The 17,666-nt window shown below is 51.5% G+C and overlaps 1 protein-coding gene across 3 annotated transcripts; it reads left to right on the top strand.

Annotated features, from left to right (window-relative positions):
• The first annotated feature begins 3,716 nt into the window (after window positions 1-3,716).
• CARD10 (caspase recruitment domain family member 10) lies at window positions 3,717-16,631 on the top strand. Of its 3 annotated transcripts, none has more exons than XM_015862600.3 (21): window positions 3,717-3,798; window positions 5,287-5,505; window positions 5,639-5,776; window positions 6,095-6,420; window positions 7,610-7,792; window positions 8,014-8,169; window positions 8,264-8,380; window positions 8,523-8,717; window positions 8,805-8,951; window positions 9,454-9,569; window positions 9,770-9,810; window positions 9,915-10,035; window positions 10,284-10,464; window positions 11,261-11,384; window positions 11,724-11,964; window positions 12,259-12,328; window positions 12,423-12,522; window positions 12,662-12,820; window positions 14,479-14,594; window positions 15,181-15,296; window positions 15,854-16,631. In XM_015862600.3, the coding sequence occupies exons 1-21, from the start codon at window positions 3,792-3,794 to the stop codon at window positions 16,059-16,061; spliced, it is 3,081 nt and encodes a 1,026-aa protein (XP_015718086.2). In that variant the 5' UTR covers window positions 3,717-3,791; the 3' UTR covers window positions 16,062-16,631. The 3 variants fall into 3 exon arrangements, with proteins under 3 accessions (XP_015718086.2, XP_015718076.2, XP_085375449.1); XM_015862590.3 differs by having other exon boundaries at window positions 8,255-8,380; XM_085519323.1 differs by having other exon boundaries at window positions 3,766-3,798; window positions 6,095-7,081; window positions 8,255-8,380.
• The last annotated feature ends 1,035 nt before the right edge of the window (window positions 16,632-17,666 follow it).

The raw sequence follows: 17,666 nt of genomic DNA, 5'->3' as shown, positions 1-17,666 counted from the left end.
AGCTCACATGAGATGGTGGAAGCATGCTCTGGGCTCACCTTTTGGGAAATAGGTTGAAAGAGATGGAAAGAGACTCTTCAGCACTTATTGAGGTCTAGGGGAGGACATAGGTGGAGTGGAGGGAAGATAACTAGTACGTGCAGGAGTGCAGGTGAATGCTACAGAGCTATCTAGACATATTGATTTCTGCTCTGCACAGTGCCATCATTGCTGTCTGACTTCTAAAACAGATTCATCACCCTGCCCTTTTGGCCCATTTGCCCTCTGGCTGCAGGTCAGCTACTCATTTAATTCAACCAGTCTGTATTTGTGGCAGATCTCATTTCCTGTGACAGACCTCATGCCCCAGGGAGGAACAGCGATGGTCAGAAAGGACAGACAGCCCATTTCCATCTATTGCTAACAGGGCAGGGTTGAGGTTGATGTAAATCACCTGAGTGCCACCAAAACCAGCAGCAGGAGATGTGTCTGGAGTGGCCAAAGCATTTATGGGGTCCCGAAGACCATGGAGAAGTGGCAGGGTTTCAATGCACAGTGTTTGCAGGATGCTAATTGGGGACACAGCCCTGTTTTTCAGGATAGTGCTGGGGCTGTGCATGTTGGTGTATGTAAAAATTTACCCCGGTTATTGCCCCAGAGTTAGAAAACAATACTTGTTTGGTATCCTGGAGTTCAAAGGGCTTCATGCAGCACCCACCAGCTGGCTGAGGTTGATGTGGTCACATTGACCTCTGGTGGCTGCAGCCTCAGCGTGCAAGGGAAACTGAATGGGTTTAATGAGCTGCTGTGCGCTGGAGCTGTAATGCAGTTGGGTTGCAGTCCCAGCCCACTGGCATGGAGGCCCTTAGCTATGGGGCAGCATCGGAGCAAAGAAGCCCACCTTAGTGACTGGATCCCATGAGCCTGCTCTAATTCAGCTCTCACTTGCCAGCTCACCTGAACAACCTGATGAGGATGGAGGTGTGTTGCCAACACCTAACCAAGGAGCTCCCACATGCTTCTGCCTCTTTTAGCTCCAGGCAATGGGTGTGTGTGTGAGTGGGAGGAATACCGAAGGAAGCATTCGGTTGTTTTCCTATCTCCACACACATGTGTGCATTTCCTTCCTGCCATGAAGGCCTTGTTCGCCTTTTCTGCAGCCATCTGCACTGCCATGAAGAGAGGAAACCACTGCTGTCCTGTTGTGACCCAGAAAAACATTGGGGAGATGAGAAGTCGGGGCCTTTGCATGGGCTGTTAGTGTGAGCACTGAGCTCTGTGATAGTAGGAAAAACAAAAGTGTTTCTTATTTTTGGTGTCTGTTAGTTAAGCTGGTGTGAGACAGTGATCAGACCTGGCAGGTGTAAAACATCACAGATCCCTGGGCTGGGAGAAAAATAATACAGTTTGATGGGCCAGGTCTAGTTGTTGGCAGCCCTGCCTATGGCAGAGGCTTGAAATTGGGTGATCTTTAAGGTTCCCTCCAGCCTAAGCAATTCTACCGTATTATGGTGCTATGAAAACATGAAGTATTTTATTGAAGGCTCATGTAAGGTGGGAGTATTCTGGGCAGGTTTGTAGACCTTGCAGTAGACCCATAGTGTTGTGGGCCATGTGTGCTAAGCCCTTCCTCTCTCGGTGGAAACACTGTATGGCTCACCCTTTGCTGGCCTTGTCATAGGTTTCCTGTGTGAGCCGGCGGTGTTTGGAAAGTCTTACTGTGCAACTATTTTGGTCAGGAAAAAACAAAACAAGACATGAAACCACCAACCCAGCCAGACAACAGAGCGCACAATGGCGTTCCTGGTGTGAAGTCAACCGTATCAGCACAGGAGTTGGCACTACTGATAGAGCCAATGTGGAAATGTGACACCTGGCTGTGAGTGTGTGTGGTGTGGTGACAGTGGGACACACTGGTCTGATTTTTAGGTTGCCCTGTTGGACTCGTTGATCCCTATGGGTTCCTTCTGATTTGGGATATGCTGATTCTGTGATTGAAAGTCTGGCACGGCTGTCCTCCAAAGGGTGAGATCCTCACCACTGTGCCTTAGTTCCATGGCCAAAACATGGGATGGGACATCTCCCTCCTCTCAGGAGCTCTCTGTTGGCCTTTGGGGTGGTCTGCAGCTCCCAGGCTCCTGCCCAGATCTGAGAATTGATGTGACAGATAATGCTCGATGTGGGGAAGCGCTCTGTCTGATTTCCGTGTGCTCTGAGTCACAAAGCACTACAACCATTGCCGGTGGGGTCAGGGTGGGTGGAGGAGAGCCTTCCTTAAGTTTGCTTCTGTCTGGGTGAATGAGAAAAAAACCAAGCTGTTTGGGGCTTTTATTGTAAGGGGCGAAGATCTTATCTTCTATCACCACATAATATCCTGCTCAGGAAATCTTTTCTCTAGAGAGAGAGACCTGGGATGTTTGCAAGAGAATAACTAGCAGGCACAAATTGACAGGGCTTGAGTCAGAACCCTTCCCTGCAGGCAGCCTTGCTCCTACTTGTTTTGATCACTCATTTACAACTGGATGCCTCTGGCTGGAGGTAAGGGCTGGAGATGGAGCCGTGTCCTGCCTGGGGACCTGGCTGGTGGTCCTGCATCCATAGGGAGGGGGCAGTGTGAGGGAGGGGGACCCCTAGCAGGGGGAATGGGTGAGTCAGCAGCAAATTAAAACACCAGGGTGTCAGCAGGTGGGACAGATGCCTTGCAAGAGGAGGCGGTGTTTGCCAGAAGCCTTGCATGTGCGTGTGCCTGGTGTTTGCTCAATGGGTGTGTAACAGCAAAAGCAGTGAAGCTGTGTGATGTACAGAGGAAAACGTTGGGAGCGAGTCTCAAAACTGGTCTCAGATGGGGTTGTGCTTGACTCTGAAAATAACACAGTGGGGACCAGAGGAAGTGCCTCCACCAGCCCCTGTAGGAGAAACAGAGAGGTTTGGGTCATGCAGGTGGTGGATGCCTCACTCCTGGAGACATCCAAGGACAGGTTGGAGGGGCTCTGAGCACTCTAATACAGATGTGGGTGTCCCTGTTCATTGCTGGGTAGTTGGACTAAATGCCTTTAAGGGTCCCTTTCAGCTAAAACAATTCTGATTCTGTGATTTTGGGTCCAGGGTGAAACCTGCAGCTCCTTTAGGACAGGAGGCTTGATTCATCCCTAGAGCTTGTCGACCTTGTACAATTGTACAGCAAAGCTTCTTCGCTCTCCATCTCCCCCAGACCCCTCCTTGTCCTAGTGGCATGGGGCTGGTTTGGGCAAGAAGAAACATGGCAGTGGTGAGAGCTGTCCACTGTGTGCCCATTGGGGTGCTCCAGCTCTGCTCCTGGGGTGGCTGTGCCTTTCCTTTTGCTTGAACCCTTTCCATCCAGAACTGACCCTACATCTGGACAGTTCAAGATCCAATTTCTGGAGCCCTTCTAACAAAAGAGCCCCCCTTCATACCAAGGGAGGCTACACTGGGTACCCCAATTCAACTGTGGGGATCTGAAAGCAGTCGTATTTCAGAAGAGAAGTTGCTGGTGAACCACATCCTTCCGGAGATCAGCTTTAGTCCGGAGAAGCAGCTGGAAGAGACAGACGGTCCACAGACAGAGCAAAGCCCTTTCCCCGCTCCCCCAGGTGAGCAGCGGCCGAGGGGAGGCAGCCCCCGCCCCGCCGGTGAGTGTCGGGGAGGGGAGGGCACAGGGCTGAGCTTTGCATTGCCGGGGGGTGCGGAGGAGGGAGGAAGGGAGGAGGAAAGGTGCAGCGGGGTGGGGAGAGAGCTGCAGGCACACCTGCCGGGGCGGGAGCGGCGGAGTGGGGCGCGGAGATCGGAACGGGATGGCAGGTAAGGCTGATCCCCCCGCAGCCCTCGGAGCGCGTCCCCTCCGCTTACTGCCTTTGTCCTCCAGCGTGGATTTTGCTTCCTAGTGTGGATTTTGCCCCCGACTACAGATTTTTGCCTGGGCGGCCGTGGCGCTGGGTTTGTTCCTCTTCCCCTCTACGGGTTTCTGACTGCCTTGCGCTCCCCACCCCGATCCCGGAGGAGCCCTCCGCCCGGCCCTGCCTGCCTAGAAGCTTCTCGCACAGCAGCCGCGGGTTTTGTGGATTGAAACTTGGATCTGAAAGCCTAAACTTTGACTTGGAGCCCGAGGAGCAGGGCTCAGAACAGCACGGCTTCTGTTGCATCCTCCCGTATACTCATCTCCCTGTGGGACTGAGCCTGTTTCTGCAAGAAATGCAGATTGTTTTCTTTGTTCAGCCTCCTTGTCAGCAGGATGAACCAGATCTGTAACAGTGGTTCTGCTCCTAAGCCTTTTGGTGCTGGCAATCAGACCCTTGAGTATCTTTTGTGGGTTTGAGAGTCCCCTCGTCCTGTTATCCTCCACCCAGCAGATCCTGAGCCTTCTGTAGTTCTGCTTGGAGGATTAACTTCAGCACAACTCTCTCAGCCACCCTCCTTGCTGTGCTGGTTGGCCATCTGATGGTATGATACCATTCCCAGTACCAGAGGAAAAAAATAAAGGAAAAAAGAGGGAGATTTTCTTCCCTCTGCCTTCATGCAACGTGAACCTTTACACTGCATGAGTTGGACTCAGTGATCTTATGAGTCCCTTACAACCTGGGATAGAATATATAAGACAGAATTATTGCCTTGTAGCTTTGCCTTGTTGCTGAGTATTTGCAGTGCTCTGCACACATGTGCAGAAGATGCATGGAAAATACACTTTTGACATCCCCCTTTGGCTCCACTACCTGCAGCCAAGCTGCTCCATTGCACACTGCTCTTGAGAACTTCAGTTCAGTCACTGATGCTTGGGGGCATTCAGAGTGCAAATGGATCCCCAGAGAAACCCACCCCTCTTACCACAGTAGGAGAAACATGGAAACCAGGGAGGTGGTGCAGTCACTGTCCCTGGAGGTGTTCCAGAACCATGTGGATGTGGCACTGAGGAACGTGGTCAGTGGGTATGGAGGGGGTGGGCTGGCAGTTGGGCTGGGTGATCTTAGAGGTCTTTTCCAACTTTAATGATTCTATGATTTAAGAACACTGTGGGGTGAAGATGATGTCTTCCCCAGCCTTTTTATAGTATATGCTTCTAAGTTCCTTATGTCTCACTGCCTCCTGCATGTATAAGACAGTAGTTGAGCCCACTAAGATTCTACTGGACAGAGTTGTTTGTAAAATAACTTCTGACACATCTGAATTCTGGTTGATGATTGAACCATTTGCAGAATTGTGCCTTGACTTGTCCTCCCATGTATTTTGTTGCTGCTCCCATGTATTTGCTTATCTATTTCTCCTCAGATTTTCTCTTTTCTTTTATCCTCCCAGCCCTGGAGAATGCCTCTCTCCAAGACTGCAGCCTCTCGGAGCAAGAAGAGGAAGAAGATGCCCTCTGGGAGAAGATAGAGAGTGCACGGCACCAGCTGACCCGCTCCCTGAACCCTGCAAAACTCACCCCATACCTGCGCCAGTGCCGTGTGATAGATGAGCAGGATGAGGAGGAGGTGCTGAATTCATGCCGATTCCCTTGCAAAAGCAACCAGACAGGTGGGAGAAAGCGCAGACTTGCAGGCAATGCTTCCACCTCATTCCTTTCTCCAACCCATCCATTTCATGGAGGGAAGCAGAAGTGGTGGAGATGCTTTTTTGTATTGCCTTAACTCTTAATCTGTTTTTCCAGGTTACCTGATGGACATCCTTCGGCGCCGGGGTAAGCGAGGCTATGAAGCCTTCCTGGAGTCCTTGGAGTTTTACTACCCAGAGCACTACACGCGACTAACAGGGAGGGAACCAGCCCAGCGCTGCTCCATGATCCTGGGTAGGGGCAGTGCTTGTCTTCCCTTCAGCTGCTGCATGGGAAGGACCAGAAATATGTGCATGGGAGAGTGCATGCATAAATCCCTGGTTTGTGCTGTTTGTGTGCAAGGAACCTTGACCGTCGTGTGCTCTGGATCTGGCAGGGTGGGGACTGAATGCATGCATGTAATGGACCAAGGGGGCCAAATGCGTGTAATGATCCGTGGTGCCGCTAACCAAGGCTGCACACCTCCAGGAGGCTGTGATACCCTGTGATGGGTGCTTTTTGTGAGTTACCCATTTCAGCAGCCATTATCTGATTCTTCTTCATCTCCTCCAGATGAAGAAGGCCCTGAGGGGCTAATGCAGTTCTTGCTGGTAGAGGTGAAGAAGATGAGGGCTCAGCGGAAAGAGCACCTGCTGAAGGAACATCAGCTCCAGGCAAAGAACCAGACCTTAGAACAAGAGCAAGCTCGGCTGGAGCAGCGGCTGCAGGAGCTCCTGAAGGTGCAGGAGCGTTGCCAACGACTGCGGGAGGAGTGGGATTCCAACAGTGTAGAGCTGCTGAGGCTGAAGGATGAGAACTACATGATGGCCATGCGCTATGCACAGCTCTGTGAGGAAAAGAACATGGCTGTACTGCGGAGCCGTGACCTGCAGCTGCTGGTAGGGTGGTGGGAGATGGCTCATCAGTGGGGCAAGGGGGTCCTATAGCAGTGGGGTTGTATAGCTGAGGGGAACATTCAGCTTGCCCTTTGGAGACATTCATGGTCAGGCTGGAGGGGCTGTAGGTAACCTGATCTAGCTGTAGGTGCCCCTGTTCGTGGCAGGAGTAGGACTTACTGCCTGTAGCAGCACTTTGGCCAAGAGTCATCCCCCTCCCCGGCACTCCCCACCGCCTCCTCGTCCTCTGCTGACGCTTCGGAGACTCATGCTGCATACCTGAGAGAATTCATGACACTGCACTCCAGCTGCCAAGCTCTCAGCTCCAGCAAACATGCACCCATTTCCTGTCTGGGCAAGGACCAAAATACCTGGAACCTCTTAATAACCCAGCTCCAGGAGGTGCCTCCTGGCATTTCCCTGCTGCTTTGGGCTTCTCACGCAGCCCTGCAGTTCTCATTCCCTGTCTCATTCTGCTCCTGCCAGAATCCTCCCCTACCTTTTATCTGTTGTTCCTGCCTGCGCTCGTTCTCCTGGGCCTCCTCTGAGCAGTGAAGTGAATTGCTTGTGGATGAGGCGCTGGCACAGCCTGCACAGGGAAGTGGTGGATTCACCATCCCTGGAGGTGTTCCAGGACCATATGGATGTGGCGCTGAGGGACATGGTTAGTGGGCATGGTGGGGATTGGGTGATGATTGGATTCAATTATCTTAGTATTTTCGAACTTTAATTATTCTTTGATCCTAACAATGGGGTGGAGAAACCCCGTGGAAACCAGGGCACTCTGCTGTGAATGTGTATCTCAGCAGCTCCAAGAGAGCTGCGAAGCCCTCAATGAGACACCCAGCTACCATCCCTGCTAGCACACCTGGGGGCCCTGGTCCATGCAGTGTCAAGGCCAGTTGCACAGTGGATGCCCTAAGGTAGCAAGAAAGTTGTTGCACAAAGAGAGCACTCAGAGACCGAAAGTGCTTATGCAAAAATTTGATGCATGTGCACCCTCCTCTCCTGCAGGGAAAAGCTTTTGTGTGCAGTGTGCTAACCTTGCCCTAGCAGAAGGATTCTCCCTTATGTGGTTGCCCAGCTTGCTTTCCTCACCTTCAGGCCATTTTCTTGCCCAGCTTCCATTCTCTCACTGTGGCAGAAGTTTCAGGGCATGTGTGTCAGGCTGTGTGTTCTCCCTGGCTCACAGGTGGACCAGCTGAAGTGCAAAGTTACCAGCCTGGAGGAGGAGTGCAGCCTGCTGAGGAAACAAGCGTCTACTCTGCCCCAACGGGAGGCAGAGGAGCGTGGCCACTCTGATGCTGTGTCTGAACTGTGGGCTGAGAATCAGCGGCTGACAGCATCATTGAAGGAGCTGCAGGGCATGCTGCAGGTACCCCATGGGGCAGAATGGTTTGGGTTGGCAGGAGGCTTTGCATCCAAGCAGGGACAACCAGAGTGGGGTGCCCAGGGTCATGTTCAGGTGAGTTTTGAAGGTGCCCAAGCTTCATTGATGATAATGGCAGTTGTTCAAGTCTGCCCTTTGCTCATCTGTTGGACTGGGCTGGGCTGGAGGTGCTGGCAGTGTGGTGAATGCTTCTCCTCATCTCTTAGACTCCAGGTGAGGTCCCAGTGCCGGGCTCTGAGCAGATCCTACTGGACATCCTGGAGCATGACTGGAAGGAAGCCCAAGATGACCGACAAGACCTCTGCCAGAAACTCAACTCCCTGCAGGGTGAGCTGCAGTGGGCTGAGGAGCTTAGGGATAAGGTAAAAAATCACCATCCTATTCCTTGCTTGCAGCCACAGCAGTCACTTCTGACAGTGGCTGATGTTCACTGCTCACTGTTGCCAGTACCTACAGGAGGTGGAAGACCTGCAACTGAAATATCGAACTCTACAGAAGGACTGCGATCTCTACAAACACCGCATGAACACGGTGCTGCTGCAGCTGGAGGAGATCGAGAAAGAGAGAGACCAGGTAAAGTGCTCTCTGCCTGCCAGCAGGATCGGGGCTCTTGGCTTTGTTTTGGGTACCTCTCCTTCCCCAGTGAGTCTTCTCTATCAGTGGGAAGCGGGTTTTGTATTGTGGTCCTCCTCACCCCCAGCCTGACTCCTTGTAGGCGATCCAGAGCCGAGATGGGGTGCAGCTGCAATATTCCCAGAGCCTGATTGAGAAGGATCAGTACCGCAAGCGTGTGCGGGCCCTGGAGGAGGAGAGGGATGAGCTCCTGAGCAAGCTGAGCCGGGTGGAAGGGCTGAACAGCACTCTGGAGGCACAGCTGCAGCGGTGCCGAGGCAACCGCAGCCTGGGCAAGGTGAGCAGTGCTGGAGAGGAAAGCAAGATGTGGACAGGGTTAATCTCTGGGGGAATGCAATGAAATGATGGGTCTTTTCTCTCCCAGATGTGCAGCTCTTCCTACTCCCTTTGCTCCAACCTCAGCAGCACATGGAGCCTTGTGGACAAGCCTTCTGACCTTACGAGTGGACTCACAGACCCACTGGGTGTTTCTGCCATCACATTCCCAGGGGACTCTGCCATTCAGAGCATGGTAAGTGCTGTACCATGAGGATCTGGCACTGAGCTGAGGGCAGCAGGGACACACCATGGGGCTATGGCTCAGTGGAAGGCTTGGAGTAGGGCAGGGTGCCACACTCAACTGGGTGGGAGAGTGGGGCAAGCAAAACTCATAGAACCATAGAATCATTAAGGCTGGAAAAGTCCACTGAGATTATTTAGTCCAACCATCAACTTATCACCACCATTCCCACTAACCATGTCCCTCAGTGCCACATCTGGCAACCTAGAAATCAGTATTCTCATGTAAGGTTTTTATTCTCTCCAGAAAGCTCTGTAATCACACCCTGGGAGGTGTACACTGCAAAAAGATGGGGACACAGTGGCATGTGTCTCCATCCCTGCTATCTCCTTGGGAAAGCAAGATGCCCCTGGGTGTTAGGGTACCTCTGAAGAGAGGTACCCCAGGAGCAACCTAGCCCAAAGGAAGGAGAGGTGCTGGTATAAACAGGTATCTCTCTCTTACTTTGCTCAAGGAGGGGACTCCTGACAGTGAGAAGGACATCAACCGCCTCTCTACCTTCCCCTTCCCTCCTTGCATCGGCTCCATCCTTCGTCGGCAGCGTGAAGATAGGTGCATGCCCTACAAAAGGTGACTGCTTGAGTTGGGGTCTTGTCTAGGGGTCTGTGGGGGCCAGAGTGAGCAGGTTGGCTATGAGGGAGTGGGAGCTGAAGGTGAGAATTTCTGTGTGTGAGTTGATGGAAAGCTGGGGGTATTGGGTTGAGAATGGGATGCAAACAGGCTTTGGAATAGCTGTTACCTCTCATCTCACCATTGTGTTTCCTCTACAGCTTGTCCTGCGGCTCCTTCAGCAGCATGGAAGATACAGCAGGTACCTTCCCCAAAGGGTTTAGCGAGGGAGAAGTGGTGGGGTGAGGGATGGGATAGCATTCCAAGAGGTGATATGCCCTCTCTCCCTCTTGCTTTCTTTCCTAGGCAACAGTTTTGTTAGCATCCCACCTGGGGCCTTCTCCTCCTCTTCCAGCAGCACCTACACCAGGGTGAAGTCAGAGACCTGCTTGTCCATGCTTACCAGCCACAAGGAGATCTCTAGGAGGTGACCATGACCTTCTGCTTGGGGGAACATATCATCATGCTGAGGAATCATGCCTGGGAGGCTGAATGTCCTGCAAGTCCTTCTCTGGTAGCAAGAGAGAAGAGAAACATATTGGGTTTGGTGGAGTAGAGAGGGATGTGGGGATACACAAACTCTGTGCACCTGCCCTGGTGATGGACCATAAGGAATGGGAATCTAGTCCTTGGAAAAGGCAGCAAGCTTCAGTTGCTGGTGTTTCTCCTTGCCAGGTCACTGGTGGTGCAGCTCACGAGCATGGGTCACCCCAACAGCCTGTTGTCCCATGAGAAGAGGCTGGGAGCAGACATCTCCATCCTTGGAGGGAACAGGACGGGGATTTATGTCCAGTGGGTCAAGCCGGGCTCACTAGTCGAGAGCACAGGACTCAGGGAAGGGTGCCGGCTCATTGAGGTGGGTCTGGGAATGGGGTCATGCTGGAGATGTGCAGTGGACCTGGAATGCAAGGAGTATGGAGTGAGCCCCAATGCAAACTTGCTTCTGGTTCACTTGAAGCCCTCCTCCATCTCTCTTGTTCTCCAGTTACGCTCTTTGCCTAGAACTTTATGCAACATAAACAGGCATAGAGGCCTCTGCACCCAAACATGCCAGTGTATGTGATGATGCACAGTTGTGCTGGAATGCTTCCTTCAGGTGAGAGAGGGGAAAACAAAAAAGGACCTGCATGGATTAAGGCAGTGATATGACAGTGTCTTCCTGGAGCTGCCTGTCACCTTGTAGTATTGCAGAGCAGTTTGCATCCTGCATATGCCTGTTGCAAAACAATCAATTCTGGAGAGAGGTCTCGCAGGCTTTCATGACCCTCTCAGAGAATAACTGCTCTGAAGTGATCTCCTGGAAGGAGGGAGGGGCATTTGTTTTGGCAAGAATGACACCACTTTAAATACAGCAACGGTGCTTGAATTGATATCCCACCTGTAGCTGAAAATAACCCAGCTTCCCTGCCTCTGCTCCTACACATGTTTGTGCACGTGTTTGCTTTCATATCAGCCCAGCATTCAAACTGGAGGGTGGCTGACAGCAGCAGTTTCAGAGGCAGAGGAGAGAATCAGAGGCAGATGAGGATGCTTGTCCTCAGGCAGAGCTTGCCTTGGGCCTGTACCATCTCTTGGTTAACCATGATGGGTGAGGAGCTGATGGGAGCCTGCACTTCCAGAACCTAAATCTAATAGCATCCATTCTGTGCTAGTTGAGGGTCCCATCACTGAAGGAAGAGGTGCTTTCTCTGGAGAACTGTACACGTGAGGTTGCCTACCTGAGCCTGCTGCATTGGGATGAACCCTCCAGCCTTGTCTTCCAGCTGGACCTGCAAGGTAGGGCCCTGGCAGCTGGATTTCCTTCCAGCCTGAGCTCTTTGCTTCCTTTTGCAGGCCTTTCTCCCAGCTCTGGAGGTAAATCTTGGCTATCTTCTCTCTTCTTTTTGGTCCTGGGCTACTAGATGTGATACTGGCCTTGGTCATAACTCTGGTTACATGTTTGTCTGGTGTCACATGTCCTAAGTTACAGGATGGAGGCACAGACCTTCTGTCTGTTTGCCTCTGCACCCCCACCACAATGCATAACATGAGAGTTGTGCTGGAGACTTGGATATCTTGTCGGTTATGGCTGTCTACAGTGTACCCACCTGTAGTGACTTATATCCCTTACTCCAGGGTACCAACCTCTACGGGAAGCCTTAGAAGAAGGGAAGAAGTTTTCTGGGGACTCATTCTACATCCGTACCAACCTGTCCCTCCTGGAGCCATCAGACCCTTATGCACTATGTGTCAAATGTCGGGAGATCCTGCATGTCACAGACACCATGTACAAGGGGCGGCTGGAGTGGTACTGTTCCCGTGTCGATCCCTTGACCATGCGGGACTTGGACAAGGGGACAGTGCCCAACTACAGCAGGTAACAGAGGAAGGAGGAAAGCAGGGATGTACATGGGGTGCTTGCCCCATTTCTTTGTGGTAAGCATTCCTGAGGGGTTCAGAAGCTTGTGGGCTCGCCTTTTCATAGTGTGGGATTTCCAAACCTTAAACCTTACGTTGGGGACCAGTGCTGTAGTGTTTAGGTGCCTTTGACAGACAGGGAGGTTGAGTGAGGTTGTTGATATGCCTGTGGGGTTTGGGAAAGAGCATCACAGCCAGTGTTGGTCCCTGAGGTATCTAGAACTGCTTGAGTTCAACACCACTGTCTTTTCAGGGCACACCAGCTTTTGAAGATCCAGGAGAAGGTCCACATACCTGGGCAGCAGAGGGGCCACAGAAATAACGTAAGCCAGAGAAGCCAGCGAGGAGAGTTTTTGTAACACGCTTTTGTAATGGCCAATGCTCTCAGCCTCGTTGCCCTCCCTTTCTCCCTTTCAGCTAAAGAAACGGGCCTTGGACCAACTACGCTTGGTGAAATCCAAACAGCAGAAGGGCCCAGAACAGCCCTGTCAGCAGCTGTGGCTGGACCCCTGTCCAGGTGAGCTGTTAGCTGTGTTACCTCATCATCTTTTGGGGATCCAGACATCCCCGGTGAAAGGACATCAGCAAATGGGATGCTTCAGTCTCCCTGGCAAATTCTTGCCTTTGACTTTCTCTTCTTTCTTCCTGTCTTTCAGACCCAGACAGGAGCCTGAAGCCTTACAGCCTGGTGCACCCTGTGGTGGTCAAGACACCCCGTCCCGTGGTGCTGTCCCCCAGCTGCATTGCACTACGGCTCATCAGGAACTTGCTCGACTTGCCCACCTCTCGCCTGGACTTCCATGTGTGCCCAGCAGGTAGGCAGCTAAAAGTAGCAGACACATTCAAAGTTGTTTTAGATGCCCATGGCTAAGTGACATACAGTATGCAAGTGGCCTGCTTCTAAGTAGAAGGGGCTGTTTTCACTTTGTTACCTCCTGTCACTTCCTAGCTGTGAGGTAGGAAACTAAGATGCTGCTCAAGGAGGTCATTTCTGTGGAGGCTTTGGAGAGTCCAATTCAAAGAATAAGTCCTGAAGTAGGAGATATGGACTCATGGGATTCTTTGAGAGGACACAAGGTGCATATTCAGCAGCTAATTGTGGGGGTATGTCAGCCTTCCCAGATGATACCCACTGATCCAGTTTTTGGGCCCAAAACAAGGCATTCCCTCCTGTTCTTAACTGCATCCTGTCCCTTTGGCCTTCAGGGAGGCCAGCCTTCCATTATGCTCTTCTGAGACATGGAGATCCTCTTGTTTCCTTGAGTGGGTGGTGGTGGCACTGCTTTACTACTCTGGTGGCTCTTTCCAGGGCTGAGGCCCTTGCCTGAGATAAGATATGTAGGTTGACTTCACTCCTGCCCTTTCTCTCTGGGAATGACATCTTTCTTTCCACCAGTGACCTGAGACTGTTACACCACTGTAGGGGGATGTAGGAAAAAGGCTTTTCTCCCATGCAGCATTTTCACCAAAGACAAATCCTCCCTTCTTCATCCTCCTTTCCCCATCTCTCTCCCACGTTTAGAGTTCACACTTTGCCAGGTGCAGGACTGAAAAATGAGTTGATATACTTTTGGGGGGTGGTGAAAAAGCTATTCTGCTGAAAAATTATGGCTCTTCAAAATCTGGCCACTGGGCTTTTTAGCTGAGTGACTTGACCATATATCCTGTCCTGCTGAGCCCTCTGCAGGGTCCCCTTCACATTGCATGGGAACATGCTTCAAAGCCATTTACTGCAGCTGGGGTGCCTGCTTCAGCCATACTAGGATTCTGAGCATCCTACTGCCATTTGTGGTCTCTGTGTGAGTTGCCTTGTCTTCTGTTGGAATTACTGGGGGCACATGGCACTGATCATGCCAGACCTCACTGTCCCACCGGCTCTGCACCCAGTTCTCTGTCTCTCAGCATCACCTTCCTGCTGCTCTGCTGCATGGCATTGTGTGAGATGCCATCTTGCCAACTCTGAGCAGGGGGAGGGGGCTTGAGTTGCCACCAGCAGGAGGTTTAGCTTGCTCCCCATTTTCCTCCCAATCTCCTACTCCAAGATGTGTGCTCTCCTTGTTTCCCCAGTCACCTGTGAGCTCATGCAGCTCACCAGCCTAGCGGAAATATTTTTTGGCAAAATAAAGTCATTCATTTTCTGCTATATTTCATCAGGGAGGGGCTGGAGCAGTGTGGAAGGGGGGTCAGATGTGGGAGACAGCTTTGGCTGCTGCTGTACCACAACACAAGAGCTGCTCTTGCCCTGCAAGGTCTTCAGCTGTGATATCTTGCTTGTTCTGTAAGCAGAAAGCAGCAGGAGATCCATGCCAACGCGTAATGCTGTATAATTAGACTCGCTCACCAGAATCCATAAACACTGAATTCAATGAGCATCAGCACCACAGCAAGCATGCAGGATCTAAGGTAGACTGTACAAGAGGGAGATGAGGATGTTGCCTCCCTCTTCATCTCTCCTTTCCCTCTTCTCTTGCAGAGAAGCTGACAGACCCCAGTGCTGCCCATGTGCAGGAGTCCCCTGTGTCTAGAAATGCCCCCCAGGAGCGAAGGGAGAGCAGCCGAGTCTGCATGATCCAGGAGGCAATGCAGAAGGTGCTGAGTGGTTTGGAGAGAGAAGGCTGGGATGGGGTGTTCAGGTGGGAAAAAAGGGTGGGACAAGGGAAGGCAGTTATGTACTTTAGGGCTGTGTGATTTGGAGAGTCGAGCTGCTGTGGGTCTGGGAATCAATGACTGTGGGCTTTTCACTGAGTCTCTTTCAAGCCCTGGCAAGAGACATGGGAACTGGTAGGGGAGAGAGTGGGAAGTGCCATATGCGGAAGTGACCTCCCTGCTTTTGAGTTCCTCATTTTAAAGAAAGCAGAAAGAGCACTGTTGAGGGCAAATGGAGAAACGTGGGGCTGTTGGTGACAATGAAAAAGAAAGGGATGGGAAGATGGGTTGAGGCTGAGTGAGGCATCTGGTGGGCCCTTGGGCTGGGCTGGCTGTGATGGAGTGAGTGACCCTGCTCTGTAATTCTCGGTTTCCATCTTGGCCTTGTCTGTAAATCCCACATTTAATGGAATTACTATTGGAAAAGCAATGATATTTCACAGTATGGGGTTTGATTAAATGCATCTGTCAGGAGCTGGAGCTATTTCTTCTCCACTTAAATCAGTAAATCTATTCAATTTCCTTCCAGAATAAACACTGCCTGCTGGAGCTGGGAGTTCAGAGTGTGAGGGATCTAATTAAACGTGAGATATACCCCATTGTTATCCACGTTGAGGTCACTGAGAAGAACGTCAGGGGGTTCAGGTAAGATAAGACCATGTGGATGGATGGAGGGCATTGCAGGAGTGTTGAGAATCATAGAATCATAGCATGTTTTGAGTTGGAAGGGACCCTTAAAGGTCTCCAAGTCCAACTCCACTGCAATGAACAGGGACACCTACAGGTAGGTGAAGGTGCTCAGAGCCCCTCCAGCCTGACCTTGGATGTCTCCAGGAATGGGGCATCCACACAACTGGGCAGCCTGATCCAGTTCTTCACTACCCTTCTCATAAAAACTGTTTCCTTATACCCAATCTGAATGTTCCTTCTTTTACTTTGAAACCATTTCCCCTTGTCCTATCACAACAAACTTTGCTAAAGAATCCATCCAGTTCTTTCCTATAGCCCCTCTTACCTTTGTTCAGAAGGAGAGGGGTTGGCAGCAATAGATGCATGTATGTTGGCTTTAGTTGTTGTGGGGAGAAAAAAAGAGGCAAAAAATCACTTTGTGTGCACATGAGAAGGTTCTTGTTTCGGGCAACATTGGTTTTTTGCAACTCCATCTGTCTATGTGAAGGTGATACTTGTTGCTTGTTCCCCAGGAGCTTGCTGGGGCAGCCTGGCCAGCGTGATGCGGAGGTGCTGAAGGCATGTCGTGGTGCTGAGCGGGCTCTCCATGCTCTACCCTGCTCTTGGGCTCGTGTGGAGCCCCATGCCTGGAGCCACGCAGAAGAACTGCCCAAGGTGGTGCGGAGCTGCATCTTCCAGGAGCAAAACCGCCCACTGTGGGTTGAGGATGGTGATGACTGAATCTGGAGGTACAGAGCCTTCCCCAGGTGCTGTCCTTCAGGTAGCATGTCCTCTCTCTCCAAGGGGATGCTGGCAGCAATGGGACCAGGTAGCTTTTAAGGTCCACTTGGGGCTGTGAAGAGTTGGGGATGTAAAGCATGCTGACCCACCAGGCTGAGTTTTCCATATTTGACTGGAGAGAAGTCTTCCACCTTCTTGCTGGACATCTCATGGACTGTTCCCCATCACCTTGAGCCTTTGGCTCTGGTACATGGTGAGACTGGGAACACGAGGAAAACATGTGAGATGAGGCTGAGCAAGAGCATATCTCACGCGTGCATGCATCTAGTGTGTTAAAACCCTTCTCTCATCTCCTTTGTTTTCCCTTCTCTACCTCACCTCCTGCCCCATGGAGCAGGAAACACAGTTTGTCTGCAAACACCCTGCTGTAGCCAGACTGACACTAAGTTTGCAACCAACCCTCGTTTTATGGGAGCTGTACTCTTTATTGCTTGTAAATTATTAATGGGCCCTTTTATTGGCAACCCGTGTGTAAAAGAGAATTAAATACCATTCATAATAGGAATGGGAGGCTGGCTGCAGACTTGTGTGTTAATGGGAAGGGTTGGGTGATGCGTGGGTGTGTTTTTCTCCTGTCCAGCCCTATAGTGGTGATTCCACCACTTCCCAATGCAGACTGTTCCAGTGTCCAACCACTCTTATGGAGAAGAATTTTTTTTCCTAATATCCAACTTGTTGAGAAGGTTACTTGGTCCAAGGTTCCTAGAGCTTCACATCCCTCCATATTCTGGTTATCATGAAGTGAAAAGCCAACCATCTTGTCCTTCTGGTGGACAAGGGCAAATGTTTGAAGGATAGATGGCCTTTCCTGAGACACACAAAAGGAAAACGGGGGCTGTGGCTGTGGGAGTCTCCGTGGAGCAGGAGACTGGGCAGTGGGCTGGGGTCAATGGGAAAACCAATGAGCCACCAGCACTAGAAACTCTAGATCTCCGTGTTCTCCTCACTCCTATGATTGGGGAACTGATACTGCTATGCACTTCTGAAGCTCCAAGTAAAGATTAACCTGCTGATCTTCATGGGTCCCCTGTGAGGTGTTATTTCAGGCTCTAAAACAGTTGCCTGTTTCTTTTATGAGGACAAGAGTGAAAGGGGGAGGAAAAGAAAAAAAGACTTTAACCTGCAGTCACTTAAATGTAGAGCAAAGTCCCAGATCTGCCCTGGAGCAGTGGAGCTATGGAGGGGATTGGTGTAATGGGGCTCCAGGCGAGAGCTCCCCATTGCTGTCCTCTCCAGGGGACCAGCCCAGGCATCCCAGCACTGTCAGCCCTGGGAGGGCAGATGCCCTGCAGGTGAACAAAGCAGGGCTTTTGTTGAGCAGATGAGAAGACAGTCCCAAAGCACGCTGGGTTTGCAAGGGAAGGAGGTTGGAGCCTGCAGCTTTGCAGGGGAAAAGATAAAGATTGAGTACCCAGGGAAAATACTGCTTGTGAGGCACTGATTCAAAGCTTGACAACTCCTCCTACCCTCTGACACTGGAGCTATCACCACTCTCATGGCGGGGGTGATTACAGAGCAGTACCCCCAGCTTTGCGGACCTGCTGC

Source organism: Coturnix japonica, chromosome 1, assembly GCF_054131305.1.
Source record: "Coturnix japonica strain WE chromosome 1, WE-NBRP24, whole genome shotgun sequence".
Classification (NCBI taxonomy): domain Eukaryota; kingdom Metazoa; phylum Chordata; class Aves; order Galliformes; family Phasianidae; genus Coturnix; species Coturnix japonica.
The sequence above is the reverse complement of the archived record's forward strand: the minus strand, read 5'-3'. Positions and strand labels throughout refer to the sequence as shown.